This window comes from Amphiura filiformis, chromosome 19 (genome assembly GCF_039555335.1).
Source record: "Amphiura filiformis chromosome 19, Afil_fr2py, whole genome shotgun sequence".
NCBI classification, from domain to species: domain Eukaryota; kingdom Metazoa; phylum Echinodermata; class Ophiuroidea; order Amphilepidida; family Amphiuridae; genus Amphiura; species Amphiura filiformis.
In genome coordinates, this window is record NC_092646.1 from 45092578 (window position 1) to 45107252 (window position 14675).

General features: G+C 35.9%; 1 protein-coding gene across 2 annotated transcripts in view; it reads right to left on the bottom strand.

The window, feature by feature from the left end:
* Positions 1-14675, bottom strand: part of LOC140141356 (neprilysin-1-like) — an 81433-nt gene that overhangs the window by 5403 nt on the left and 61355 nt on the right. The window contains exons 10-20 of one of the 2 annotated variants that reach the window (XM_072163191.1): positions 13321-13543; positions 13063-13161; positions 10765-10842; positions 10358-10458; positions 8602-8678; positions 8128-8179; positions 6388-6455; positions 5316-5446; positions 2935-3000; positions 1649-1747; positions 861-934 (exon numbers count right to left, since the gene is read on the bottom strand). In XM_072163191.1, coding sequence (XP_072019292.1) covers positions 861-934; positions 1649-1747; positions 2935-3000; positions 5316-5446; positions 6388-6455; positions 8128-8179; positions 8602-8678; positions 10358-10458; positions 10765-10842; positions 13063-13161; positions 13321-13543 — 1068 coding nt within the window. Of the gene's footprint in view, positions 1-860; positions 935-1648; positions 1748-2934; positions 3001-5315; positions 5447-6387; positions 6456-7939; positions 8008-8127; positions 8180-8601; positions 8679-10357; positions 10459-10764; positions 10843-13062; positions 13162-13320; positions 13544-14675 lie in introns of both variants that reach the window. The other variant, XM_072163190.1, reaches the window with a different exon arrangement.

A 14675-nucleotide genomic window follows, 5' to 3' on the forward strand; every position in this document is an offset into this window, starting at 1 on the left:
ATCATCCTTTGTTTTATGTTGAAATATTGTGAAAACAATTATTAGTTCTGAATCTGTAGGCGTATTTATAACAGCTGAGTTACTTTTTGTGCAGACTTTACATGTCTCCCTGTGTGGGAGATTAAGGTAATGTCTTCCACAGGACGTCTAAGAATTTCAACTGGAATCACCCTTTGGAAAATTGTACTTTCATTTCATATTTTTATATGAAATGAAATAAATAGAGATTAAGTAAAAATAGTAGATATTTGTAGTGTCTTTAAAGTAAGCTTTGTGATTGTTAAAAACAATAGATTTCAATTAATTTTTAACCAATTATTTTTGTTTTATATATCAAAATGTTGATACATCGATTACTGTGTTCTTAAATATTCCGAGTACCCGATTAAAAAAAATATCACCCAAGCCTGCTTTTAAGCGTCAACAAATAAACGTGCATGAAACATCTTCCTACACAGACCTATGCAAGAAACATCAGTTTCCATGATTTCCCATATTATTCAGTTGCATTCGATAGCATTCAGTTGCATTCGATTGTATTGAATTTGGATACATTCGTTTGTATCGAATTCGAATACATTCGAATGCAACAGGAGACTGAATGCAATTATGGTATTAGCATTTATATTCGAATGCATTCAGAGCATATTTAAATAGTATTGGTCATATTAAAGACAAGTCACATGTTATTTTGTATTCGGAATGCATTCGACAACCAAAGCTAACCTTATGGTTGTGGTTATATAGGATGTGGTTGTTAGCTGTCATAATGTATTCCAACCCAATGCTGCTGAAGGCATTCCGAATACAACAGTAATGCATTCGAGTTTGGAAAGGGATATGCCTGTACGAAGTCTTACCTGTATTGTGACGGTGGGTATGGGGCATACATGGAATTGCGAAGGTCTTCTGGCTTATGTAGGCTACACCAAAACTACAGAACAAAATATAATTGATCAAGTTACGAAGTATGATTACATGTAAATTATCATCGTCGTCGTCATCATCATCGTCATCTTCTTTTAGCAAAAGCACCCATCACGAATAGCTTGTATAACTGTAAGAGCATTGGTCCCGTGGCCCTTCATCTTTGGATATCTTACACTTACATATAGGTCCTATTAGAATACTTAAAATGCAAAGCTTAATCTATATTTTAGTTAATCATCCGAATGTTGAGTACTTCCTTTTTTTAAGTAGAGTGTTAAAATACATAGGTAGAGTCTTACAGGCAATATCAATACAATTGAATACCTGAATACAAAACCCAACCAAGTCCATGGAAAGTGATTTTGAGAAAACTAAAAAACACATGTGTATCATACATGATGGGTATACATACATACATGCTGGATTTCACTTGCTTGATAGACGCACGTAGAGGGTGGATTTGGGTTAAACTTTTATACATAATAGGCCTATGTATAAGCAAAATATTCCCGTGCTAAACTCAATTTGGCCAAAGTATGGACTTGGGTGGGTTTTGTATTCATGTATTCAATTGTCTCTTGCAGGGCTTGGTTTTGGCAATGACAGTCGGCTAGAACAATGGCGGTCGTTAAACTCATACAATTCATATCAAGACATAGCACAGTGGATTACCGTGAGATCATAAGTGATTTGATGATCAGTAGTACCGGGATCTTACCTGACCAAAATTGATGAAGAAAAGCTGTTCAGATGTATAATTAAGTCCAGGCAATTGGATATTTTCAGCACCATTTTGAGCCACCCATTTCTTGTATCCCTAAAATATAAAACAAAAATGTGTCGGTGTGTTGTCATGTCAAGTGCTCAAAAAGTCGGTGCTACCGAACAAGTGTTAGAACACCTAACGCTGCCAGGACGTAAGTTATAGAGGGGGTAGTAGGGTATAAAACATTTTCGAGGTATAAGTAGCAAGGGGCAAGGACCCAATGAGGACCGCATATCCAGGTCCTCGTTAAGCACGAGGTCCTCGGTGTGTCGGCGTGTTGATATGTTGAAGTCCTAAGAAGTAATGCAAAGCAAACGCTGACCAGGCCAGGTCATCCCTCGTGGTTTACAGTGGCATAGATTTCTTTTTGACATTAGGAGGAGGATGGATCATACTGCAGTTACTGTCCGTTTTCCTATACACAATACACAGTGCTCTCACCATTGAGGTGTGACCTCTACAAATATTGTATGTTAGAAGTATAGGCCATTGCTTAGTTTACGTCAAAAAATGTGTGAAAAATAACCGGCCAATATTTAAAGTACTCTCTGAAATTGTAGAAAATATAGTTTTGTAACATGTCCTAATTTTTTAGCTAATTTAGGTGTTTGGAAATATTCGCACTTTGGTGTTTTAGGAAGGATATGTAAACGACACATAACACCAAAAAATATGAAGAAATTATTTCCAAACCGTGTTAAGTCTACAACCATTATGTTTCTCATTTTCAAGAATGCTGGTTAACAATAAACAGACTATTGTCTCATTTCGTAAACAAAGGCCCACAGAGTATTGTTACCTTGCGTTTGCTTAATAATCGGTTACCCAACTGAAACTATAATACCAGCTCATTGCAATACCGCACAGGTAAAACAGAAACATGTGTAGTGTGGATTTAACCAGAGAAGATCTGATTTAACATAGTTGGGCTGTTTTCAATGAGTGTTATCTCTACTTTAGACTACTGTAGACATGAATTCTACTGTAATCATGACTGCTATATGTTGGGAAAATTTTCTTGAAGTATAATGAATGCAGCACCTTTTGGTGACAGAATACGTTTATGTTATAAATTGACACTTTTAGGCTAAACTAGCCAAATATGAGGTTAATTTGGTCAGAATCCCACATCTCTCAGTCGTCTTCGTTTTTTGTTCCTCCATTCTTTCTTTTCCCTCCCCAAAAGTAGAAACTAGACACGTTGTATGAAGAGACGTTCGAATAAAGAGGACACTTACCAAGAAAGCTGCTTTAATACCACCATTATCAGCTATGTTTTCACTAAGAGTTCTTGCTCCGTCTACCTGAGGAAATAAATTTGATGCCAGTTTATGATTCCAAGTGACGTTTTACAAAGATGAAAAACGGAAATATCCTTTAACCATAATAAAGTAATTTTAGCATGTTTAGTATAATGCTCTTAGAGTATAAAAGTGGGAAGATGGAGATCTTATTGTTGTTGTTAAAGTAATGATGATGATGATGATGATGATGATGATGATGATGATGATGATGATGATGATGACGATGATGATGATGATGATGATGATGATGATGATGATGATGATGATGATGATGATGAAGAATAGGAATATCAACCTTGGAAACAGGGAGTGTAATTGGAATAATTTCTTTACAGGTGTCGCATATAGCCAGTCTAGTCGACGTCCTTGAAATACCAGAAAAGAACAATTTTACTGGCAAAATGCACCTTGCCCCCAAAATAGGTATGGTCCCCTCGGGGGTCAAATTTCAAAACGACACCAAATTATTCATCTAGTTTAGTCTACATATGATTCTCGGGTTATATGCAAAAAGGTCAAAGGTTGCATTTTTCGCTCCACGGGGTCAAATCCTAAAGAACGCTTCGATTTTACCCAAAATGGTTCGAAATTGTTTGTCTTGCAAAAGCAATTCAAATTAAGAAAAGTTTGCACCATCAAGGATCGTTACATAGGTAATATCGCCAAAAGGGTCAAGGTCAATAGCGGGGGTCAATACGGTTCAATGGGTATTTTGGTCAAATTTTATTCAAACCACACAAAAGTGTCCTTCTGGTAATCATGATTCAGGAAAAGTATAGTTTGGCTTTTCTGTGGTGTATATACAGACTTGACATTTAATATGGAATATTTTTCGCAAAGTTCCAAGACTGGTCTGGTCGGAGTCTGCATAGACCGCACGGGCTAAATATTAATTTGGGTGTGTCAGGAGATGGTGTAAAATAATTGTTTGATAGAAAATGTGCTTTCGATATGCTTACATTATGGTGCTCATAATGTAGCGAATTTACCCAAAATGGCGGATTTAGGGAGGCTGAATTTGAGCTCTATGGGGGACACAATTTCGGACTTTATGCAACGTGGTTCTGTTATTATCAAATTTATAGGGGTTTGAGGTGATATTTCTTAAACTTCGTCAGCAACTGGCATTCATCACAGCTGAAATACACTTACATTGTACCAAGTTTTTGAACAGGGGAGGAGCTTAAAAATAGGGCTCTAAAAAGCTGTACGTACTCAGAAAGTTTGAATGGCCCTGGGGTCAAATGTTATCAACTTACGTTACAAAAACAACTGTGCGAAATCTTGGTTGTCCAATGAACTCACACTGTTTCTTTGTGTACAGTAAGTTTATAACATTTGGCCCCAGGGACCATTCAAATTTTCTAAGTGCATCCCACTTTATAGAGCCATATTTTAAAGCTCCTCCCACTTTAAAAACTGGTAGATCACAGGTGCATTTCAGTTCTACCGAACACTTATTGGTATTTAGGTTCAATAAAATTGCCTCAAACCTCAATAAATTTGATAATATCAGAATAATGTTGCTCAAATTCAGAAATTTTACCCCCACAAAATTCAAATTCAGTCTCCTTAAATCCGCCATTTTAGGCTATTTTACTACATTATGAGCGACATAATATAAACTAATGGAAAGCACTCTTTCTGTCAAACAATTATTTTACATCATCTCCCGACACATCCCAATTTATATTTAGCCCGTGCTGTTTATGCAGACCTCTACCAGACCAGTCTTGGAATTTTGCGAAAAAGTATTCCATATTAAATGTCAAGTCTGTATATATAAGCAAAAAGGCCAAAGGTCATATCCTTTCACCTGGTTACCTATATAACGATACATCCTAGATGATGCAAACTGTTCTTTAATTGAATTAATCACAAATCCTAAAATTAGCTACCATTTTTATTTTTTATTTCTTTTCCCCTGTGGAGCCCAAAATGCGACCTTTGACCTTTTTGCTTCAGATATGTCAAGCAATACTTATTCTGAATCGTTATGAACAAAGCAATACTTTGGCATGGTTTATTATAACATCTGGGAAATATTGAACTTTGGCCCCTATATGATCTCATCTCTTTTCTGAGCAAGGTGCATTTTCCCACCAAATTTTTCCTGTTCTGTGAGGTCAGTTTATGTATGTAAGCTGATTCTAGACCTTAATCACATGCACTGGATTTCCTTTGCTTTTTGACTTAAGTTACTTTTCATTATTACTTAAGCAACGGCATAACATTAAACTGTAATTGCTGACTTGATAGACTTGCTTTTTATAGCTACTTGATAATATTAAGCAAATGTATTTTTGTTTACTTACGTTTATATTGATTTCCGGAATGCGATAGCTCGAATACTGATCTACTAAACATTGTGCTCTGTCTTTATATGAATTGTATGATTCTTCCGACCACCATTGTTCTAACCGACCGTCCTTGCCAAAATCACGACCTGAAAGAGAGAGTTGTATGAACATGGGAATAATGTAAGGCAATTTGTAACGCGTGTGACACTTCTGTGAAGCCTATTTTCTCGGTATTTTGAACCATGATCATTTCCGGGGTTAATTTCACCCGCTTCACTAATATGAGAGGTTTCTTTTTTTAGATATCAAAGAGACTTCATATTTATCATTTGAAATGCTTGACGACTACTGACGAAAACGAATCATTCCAATTGACGACGACCAAAGTCGACCCTTCTTTAGCAACTGCATTACAAAGTCAATAAAACACACTCGTACAATGTTAATTTGCTTTTCTGTTAGCTTTACTAATTTTCCTTACACTACGAATATAAGTAGCAGATGTTAAACCATGCAAAATAAGTGGTAATTTTTGATAGAGTATTAGTAGAAAGTAGTCAAAACTGTACCGTAAGAGACGACTATTTAAAAGGAAATAAGATGAAGATCATTATTCTGACCATTTTTTGTCACCCATGCATTACAATGTTGAGTTTGAAATTCATGCTTGAAAAAAATGCGAGAGAAATCGGCAAAAGAGCGAAAGCCTTAAATTGTATTTAAGACGGCTCATATATACCATTCCTATAGATGGCATTTGCCTCTCGTTGATGGGCAAAAGTGTAGACAAGAAGATTATCGCGTGATTACAAAAAACCGAGGTAAGGTCACGAAGGGCGTGATATCGATGCTCACCCCATCAACGGCAGGAAAGAGCCAACTATAGGAATGATATATCGAGTATTATATGAGGTAATGAATAGAAATTCTTCAAAAATTAAGAGAGAAGTAAGAGAGATTTAAGTAAATTGGAGTTAATTATGGTTTAAATAGGTCAAAGGCATTAATCGAAGTAGAAAAACGATGGTCACTTTGAAGTTGATAAATTATTTAGGCCAATCTTGTGTCTTTAGGTTACAATACGTACCCTTAATATCAAATCCATGTGATAATTCGTGCCCCATTACCACGCCTATGCCGCCATAATTTACTGACCTGGAAAACAGTGATTCCAAGATACAATAGAACTAAATTCAAAAGCACGTGCACATGCGATAACAATAGAGGTTGTCAGCATTATGAGGTTCCGATTTTTCTGTTCGTGGATTAGTTTTAGGTTAAACTTAGGCAGTATGCTTCGACTATATTTATAAATACGTATTTATAAATACGCACGTGACCACCTCCGCGCTGCCATAACAGCTTGTAGACAGTAAGTGTCGAAGTGACCTTCTACATAGCGGGTGGTCTTCCTGTACATTTGAATGCAAACGCGGTAAACAACGCGAGACTGTGCAGCAAAATTGTCTATTTTGTTAAACTTCGTGATTGTATTTTAAGCGTTTCCGTACGCAAATATCTTCAAAATGTTGTTTTTGATAACATATTTCAAATTCGGAATCCACACATGTTTAATCATTTAACTTAAACGATCTTGCAACTTGCAACCATTAGTAGTTAATAAAGGTGCTGCTGACTCTAAAATGCTGATTCAAAATTAATTAGTTAATATACCGTAAAACCCCGTCTACAAGCATATAGAGTGGTTTTGATAAAAGCTAAATTAATCCAGACGCCATCCATCGAAAAAACGCAAATTAACTATCGATACAAGCATATACAAACAAGTGCTATTGTAAAACCAATCTATTGTATTAGCATAGTTACGGTTGCGTATTAATTTAGCTTTCATCAAAAACACACTATATGCTTGTGGACGAGGTTTTACGGTATTTCATTAGGCTCATACATGTCTCCTTAAGCAATTCTTCTCGACATCTTTAGTTCACTCTTTTTACTGTCCCAGTAAAAAGATTACAAGTTTATCATAAGCCAAGTACATTATGACCTTGAATCCAGCTTTAACTTCGACTGAGGCAATTCGCAGTAGCATTTTTGCCACAGTGTGGTTGAATGAATTAATAAGACTTTGGTAAAATAGGACTGGTTTGTTTAAGGAGGCTGTACCCTAATGTTATGTTTACAAAGTTCCGAATAGAATATGCGTCACCTTTGTTAAGTAACTTGTTATCATAGAGTTGCAAAGAAGAGAAATAAGGTAGACAATAAAACTACTCTTAAGGAGAACAGTATTGTGTGTTGTGTGCGACAGAGAGAGAGATCGACATTAGCGTTAAGATATTATTACAATTCATCATAACATCTAAAAAAATACCATAAATGATACATATTGTATGATAACAATCTTAATTGGCTTTCAAAATTAATGTATTTGTGAGCATTGGTCTGTACAAATTTGGCAACCAGTCACAAATCAAGAAATACGTCATGTCACAAAAACAGTTTTTTGTCCTATAACAAACTAGCATGCTAAATTAACAGCAAACATAATCATATTCATACTAAAATATTAATAAGCTATAATTGATGTATTAAAGCGTCATGAGTTAGTAATAAATCGACGTGCACACTGGCAAAAAATGAAAGTCCAATTCATTCTCGTTTTTGTTTGTACGTACCCCTAATATCGAATCCGTGCGATAGCTCATGCCCTATTACCACCCCTATTCCGCCATAATTTAGAGACCTAAATGAGAAATGTTAAGCTCTTATGAATACTCTCTTAAGTTTTAAGTAGACACACTCCTATGAAGCATTATTTAATTCACTATATTAACGCATATTTCATTCGAACATGAATACTTACTTTGGAAAGTCTTTTGAATAAAATGGTGGCTGAAGAATCCCGGCTGGAACAACTGCAAAAAATAAACAAACAAAACGTGACCAATCAGATGCCTAATGAAGTTCGGAGCTACCGAACATAATCGCATGTAAGTTGCAAATTGTTTACCAGAATTTGATTTAACTTTACTCTATAATGTTATTTACTGGATGACTAATCTACACCAAGACAAACAAACAAAAATTAGATCAAAACAGCTCAAAACTAGAGTTTTCAAATTTTTAAATTTGAATAAGAATTAAAATTCTTATGAGAATAATAATGAGATTTCTAGAGCAATGAATTGAAAAAGTGTATGTTGCAGCGGTAAAGGATAAATTTGGCGGGAAAATCGGTGCTTAAAATCAGTGTTGTGTACTCTCTCCATTGTACATTCGCCATTGAGCAGCTGCAACACCGAAAAGTAATTTAAAAGTAACGCGTACATGTACTTACATATACTATTGAGCGGTTGATAATACCAAGCATTGGCTGAAACTGGGGATGTGTCAGCCCATTTCCTTTCGCTGTCACTGTATGATAAAAGAAGGAATCATGAAATAATCGTCCAATTTTTAACAAAATCCCGCATTTTAAGTGTGCTTTTGGCAAAATTTGGCAAACGCTCTTTGGTTAACTCTAAGACCATAAAAGAAATGAAAATTTGAGCATCATATTTGTTCCCGTTCTCAAGATATTTTGTATTATGCTTAGACTTATTATAAATTGTCTGTAAACCAAATGGCTGTTATGCAAAGTGTCTGAACATTTACCAGCTGTTGAAATAGGAAAAAGATTAAATCGGAATATCTTCGGACAGCACCAGATCCCTGTCTCATTAAAACCCTGTAACACTTTGAGACAGAAGTTGGTCCATCCCAAGGACAAGATTCCTCAACGCAAACAAAGCAACATTGTTTATGCGATTAGCGCCAGGATTCGGACTGTAAGGACTACTACATAGGATAGACAAAACAACATCTCCATAAGCGTATGTACATTTACCAAAATCGTCGCCCCAGTTCAAAAGGGCATAACGACTCTGCGGTATAGACGAATCTCACGAGCCAAGTCATGGTCAGGATTTGGTCGGCAATCACTGGGTCCCGTCTGCACCAAACTGGTGTTGTTACTGCCCAATTGGATGGATTAAATCCGCTTAAAATCGATGTTGAATTGTATTGTGTTGTAAACTTTAATCATTCTTTTGTCTACGTGTAACACGGGTGATGGAATGCAGTTTAATATCCTCGCCAAGGCCACATCATTTCACATTTTAGGTGGGATATTCCTAAGGGGGGACCCAGCTATGGCTGCCATTGAGGTGTAGGAATGCGTGAAAATGGATTCTTCTATACACGCACCTCAAAGCGGCCAAACACAACTTTGAGGATAACGTTATTGTGCTCGGCAAAGAACATAGGTGGTACGAAAGAGGGGTGAAAGAAGCAATATATCTTCTCAGGGAGGAACCAACTTTGAATCGCGGAGGGGGAATACGCCACAATTTGTCCAAGAGTTACGAACCGACCATCAGGAAAAGTCCTCGACGACTCCCGTGTGACATCACATCTACCATCGTGACGTCATAGGTCAAGAATACAGAGCCAATTCAAGATCAGTCGGTCTGATGATGCGTCATGGGTATGACGTGATACCGTAGCCATCAAAAATGGTAAGTCCAGTTGAATAGAATTATAATTTAGTCAACTGTTGCCCAAATTGCTTGTTTGTTGTGTTGTCGTTGTTTGTATGCACTCTGTAGGTGTTATGCGGACAAAATGCATGTTGATATTTACCGGGCACATAGGATATGTATAATTTTTTATACTGATGAACAGTTTGTATTCAGAAAAAGAGAAATCATCGGAAAACATTATCACCCAAATGTGGCAATTACACAAACTAGTATCGTACCCGGTCACACAATAAACTCGTAATGCATCGGCTATGTTCAGATATAAATTTGGGCATACACATTTTCTGACCTGTCGAAATTATGCACTTGGTTTTGTGGTCGCTACAAACGTTTGACCAATCATTTTATTGGCCAATGCATGGTCATAGTCAGTCGCACCTCGTGAACAGAGATCGCTTTGTATAAATACAGATACAGGCAAACATTTATAAACGTCTATAATAATTTGCAATATAAAACGTTTATACATTTTCTTGGTAATATTTTTTTTAAACAAGTGAAATCGTACCTCACCTCACGTTAATTACTTTCCCGTACATTGCGCTATCCTTCTTTGCCTTTGCTGTAGTAGTTTTCATGATGTTATCAAAATAAGTATCTGGAGAAATTTCAATCTTCAAAACGAAATATGACAAACAAAATACTTAATTAAAACCGATGGTTTCAATGGTAAAAGTAAATTTGATTTACCTTAATTTATGCAGTTTCACGAAAGACATTCATGATATTGTCATGGTAATTATTACAGTACCATTTCTTTACAGTTACTTATTTGAGGATGGTAACAGATTGTTTCCGAAAATATTTGCAAAGTAAATGAAAATTGGTCCTTCATTAGTTTCCGTTAAAAGTTTTAAAACTTTTTTTGTAATTTCTATCTTATAAAAATCATGCATTATTATCTTAGTATTTGTACTTACGTCCCCATAGAGCTCATTTAATCTTTCAGTTGATGAAATATTGGTAATATATCCTATTAATTCATTTGTGTATTTGATCTATAAATAAACGGGAAAAAACATGATAACGATTAATACTATAGACGAATCCAACGAGCCAAGTCATGGTCAGGATTTGGTCGGCCATATTTGGGTACCCGCATGCACCAAACAGGTGTTGTGAGTACCCAATTGGATGAATTAAACCCGCTTAAAATTCGATGTTAGATTCTTTTGTGTTGTAAACTGTCATCATTCTTTTGTCTACGTGTTACACGGGTGATAGAATGCAGTTTATATATAATACTCTTCAAGGCCGCATCATCCCACATTTTAGGTGGGATAGTTGGGTACCCGTCGCGGCTAATGGTTGTCATTGAGGAGCAGGAATGCGTGAAATTGGATTCGTCTATATACGAACAATAGCCCTCCTTTGCTTATTACCACTGTTATTTAATTTCTGGCTTTTCGTACGTAGTTTGACGTTTCGTAAGATTGCAAACTATTGGACATTTTCCTGCAGATTAATGCAGCTAGGGAAGAGGGCAGCAAACTCTCGTTGATAAACTTATGCCCCCAGCATACTTTCCTGCCGCTTGCCGCAGCGGCAAGCGGCAGGACGTTTCAACCAATGACAAGCCTTGATTGTGTCCGTTTGTCTGCAATGCGCGTGCGCCACGCCGCTCAGCGGCAAGCGGCAGGGTAGTATGAAACCAGCTTAACGCGTCGTTTAACCATCTTCTACGATGACACAATAAGCATGATAAGTCAATTACTATAGATTATTTTCATCAACCAGTAGCGAATTATTATTGTTTTGTGCGTTTATGTTGTTAAGCTTAAGGGATGGGGTATGAACGTTTGGGCAGTATTTATTGTGGGACATTAGATGACATCAGACATATCGAATTGCATTCTGAATACGAAGAATGTCCTTCTGATATCAAATAATTTTGATTTTTGAAATTCGCAATGTAATACACATTTTATGGCAAATGATTAAAAATTGATATTTTGATATTTAAAAGTACTCAAAGTAAACTTTATTAATCTGATGATATGTACTTAAAGTTTATGTAGGTGGGATGAAAAGCCGACGATCAATTAAAAATTTTGACCTTTCGTATTGAAGATATGGATTTTTCCCCAAAAACACACACAAAATTAGGTCGTTTTGGAAAAAAAATCCATATCTTCAATATGAAAGGTCAAAATTTTCAATTGATCGTCGGCTTTTCCTCCTAGCTACATACACTTTAAGAATATATCATTAGATTTATAAAATTTAATGTGAAAAATATCAAATTTTAACAACTTGTCATAAAATTTGTATTATATCGTGAATTTAAAAACAAATGAAAATTATTTGATATCAGAAAGGAGTTCTTCGTATTCAGAATGCAATTAGATATGTCTGATGTGCTCTCATGTCCCACAAAAAATACTGTCGAATCGTTCAAAACGCTTATTCCAGATCCCTTAATGAGCCATAATAAAATAAAAAGTGTTTTCCCATCGTCGTCGGTATCTGCGGTAAAATATTATTTACCTGAGAGAATAACAATAGTGCCTCCAAATAGACTGTTTTATGAATAATTTTACAGATAGTACGGAGCTCACAGATTGTACGTATGAGTTCGCACCCTGAAGTTCGCAAACCATCAGGGCAGTTTTAGCTCTGCGTGCACTATTTTAGTTTTGTGGCAAATATTGTAATCAGCTACCTTCGACTATATTATAAATCCGTATTTATAATTACACATGTGACCCATGGGCATGACATACCAAGACCTGCAAGTGTGACCAAATCCCCATGCCAAATTTGTAATATGTTATCAAAAATAACATTTTGAAAGTATTTGCCGACTGAGTATTTATCGACGGAAACGTTTTATAAAATAATCAAAAGGTTGAACAAAATAGTTTATCACCTTTGCATTCAAATGTACAAGAAGACCACCCACTATGTAGAAGGTCACTTCGAAACTTAGTATCTACAAGCTGTTATGGCAGCGCGGAGGTGGTCACATGCGTATTTACAAATACGTATTTATATATATAGTCGAAACATACTGGTAATAGATCTTCGAATAATCAATAACCTTTTAAACTATCGACACGAAGTGATCAGGAGCGCCGCAAGAGCTTCGGCCCCATGGACAAGGAGCAGTGCGGGCCCTAATCCTTTATCGCTTTTGCTCGGAGCCCATGGACTTTATACACCCTGTCCACCCGCTTGCTACGCCTCTAGTGATCTCCATAATTAATATCAATTATTACCTTTTCTAGTGCCTTTTGTTGAGTTTTTTCGTCCATCCATTCAGTACCATCTATGGTCTCAGTTAGAGCCTGGCGTATATTTCTGTACATTTCATTAGCCTAAAAAAAGAATGAAAGTCTAATTATTATTGGCTCCATGTAAAATAAATGAACTAATTATGTCTATTAGGAATAGCATATTCGTCACATATTATATTTTTAAAAGCAAACAGTAGGCCTATAAAATATACATAAGCACGTAATACTGAAGTTACCTACGGTAATTTTACTTTCTTCATTGAAGTGATTTTGGACGAAGAGGGCGCCAACAGCTTGCGGAAGTTGCTGGTTGGCATGTCTTATGCATGTTTCCCAGCGTGGTTTTGCCGCCGTTTCGCCCTTAGTAATTCGCATGAAATCACCACGAATTTGTCGAATTCTCGTCGAGAGGTACTCAGCCGCATCCATTGCTACTCTCACCATTAAATAGTTTGCAATAATCCTGCGAATAAAAGACGAATATTCCAATTTAACTCTTATCTTACTAAGAAGGGGGAGAGTTGTTTGGTACTGCATTCTCATATGGAGTCTTCTACATTAGTACATGGCGCTATGGGTTTGGGATTTTACTTTCCTACATTAGTGGAACTAATGTTTTTTGGCATCCTTAAACCTGAAATGATAAAAAATTGATTGGTTCTATTTTCCTGTGCCTCACGAGGGGTCGAAAGTCACAGTGGGGCCAAAACTTAAAAAATAGTCTTATCATATTATAATGTATCTCAAGTTGTTCCTCTCATCAGTCAATTGTCATATTTTTCTATGGTGCTTAGTTCAGGCAGGAGTTATATTATATAAAGTTCGAATAGGTCAAATGTCAAAAATTTCATACATAGAGGTCAAAATTAAACAATGGTATGATTTCATCGAATCTGGTCTCACATTACTCACTTTAAGGTGTGTCTACACCCCTTGATAAATTTGTGACTATATGTTTTAATTTTTCTCAAAAAATAATAACACACTGGTAACAAAAGTTATGTATATTATAGAGGCAAGGAATCCATTTACTACACTGGAATTTCAGTGACTCAAGACAAGTGGTACGTTATTTATGATAAGAAAAGAGGTACCGCTAGAATGTACCTCATTTCTTATATATAATGAACCACTTGTCATGAATCACTAAAATTTCAGTGAAGTAATTTGATTCCTTGCTCCTATAATATACATAACTTTTGTTACCAGTGTGTAGGGTTTTTTTTGAGAAAGATGCAAAATTAGTCACAAAATTTATCAGTGGGTGTAGTACCACCTTAACATACGAAATATCAAACGTATACTAATTCACAATTTTAGTGCAATTTTGTAATGTCATGTCCCCTTCAGAGTTCATGCAGCCAAAGTTCAATAGAAATTAGAAACAAGCATAGAAATAAATAAAAACAAGCATATTAAATATTTAACCTATGATTTCATCCGATTCTGAGGACATACAATATTCAATATTGTTCTATTTGAGATGAGTAATTTATTACAAATTTCGATGGAATCCGTGAATTTTGAAACTTCGGCTTCTGTGCATGAGAAATTTGATATTATTTACATAGCACCCTCGTGCAATATGACAATTG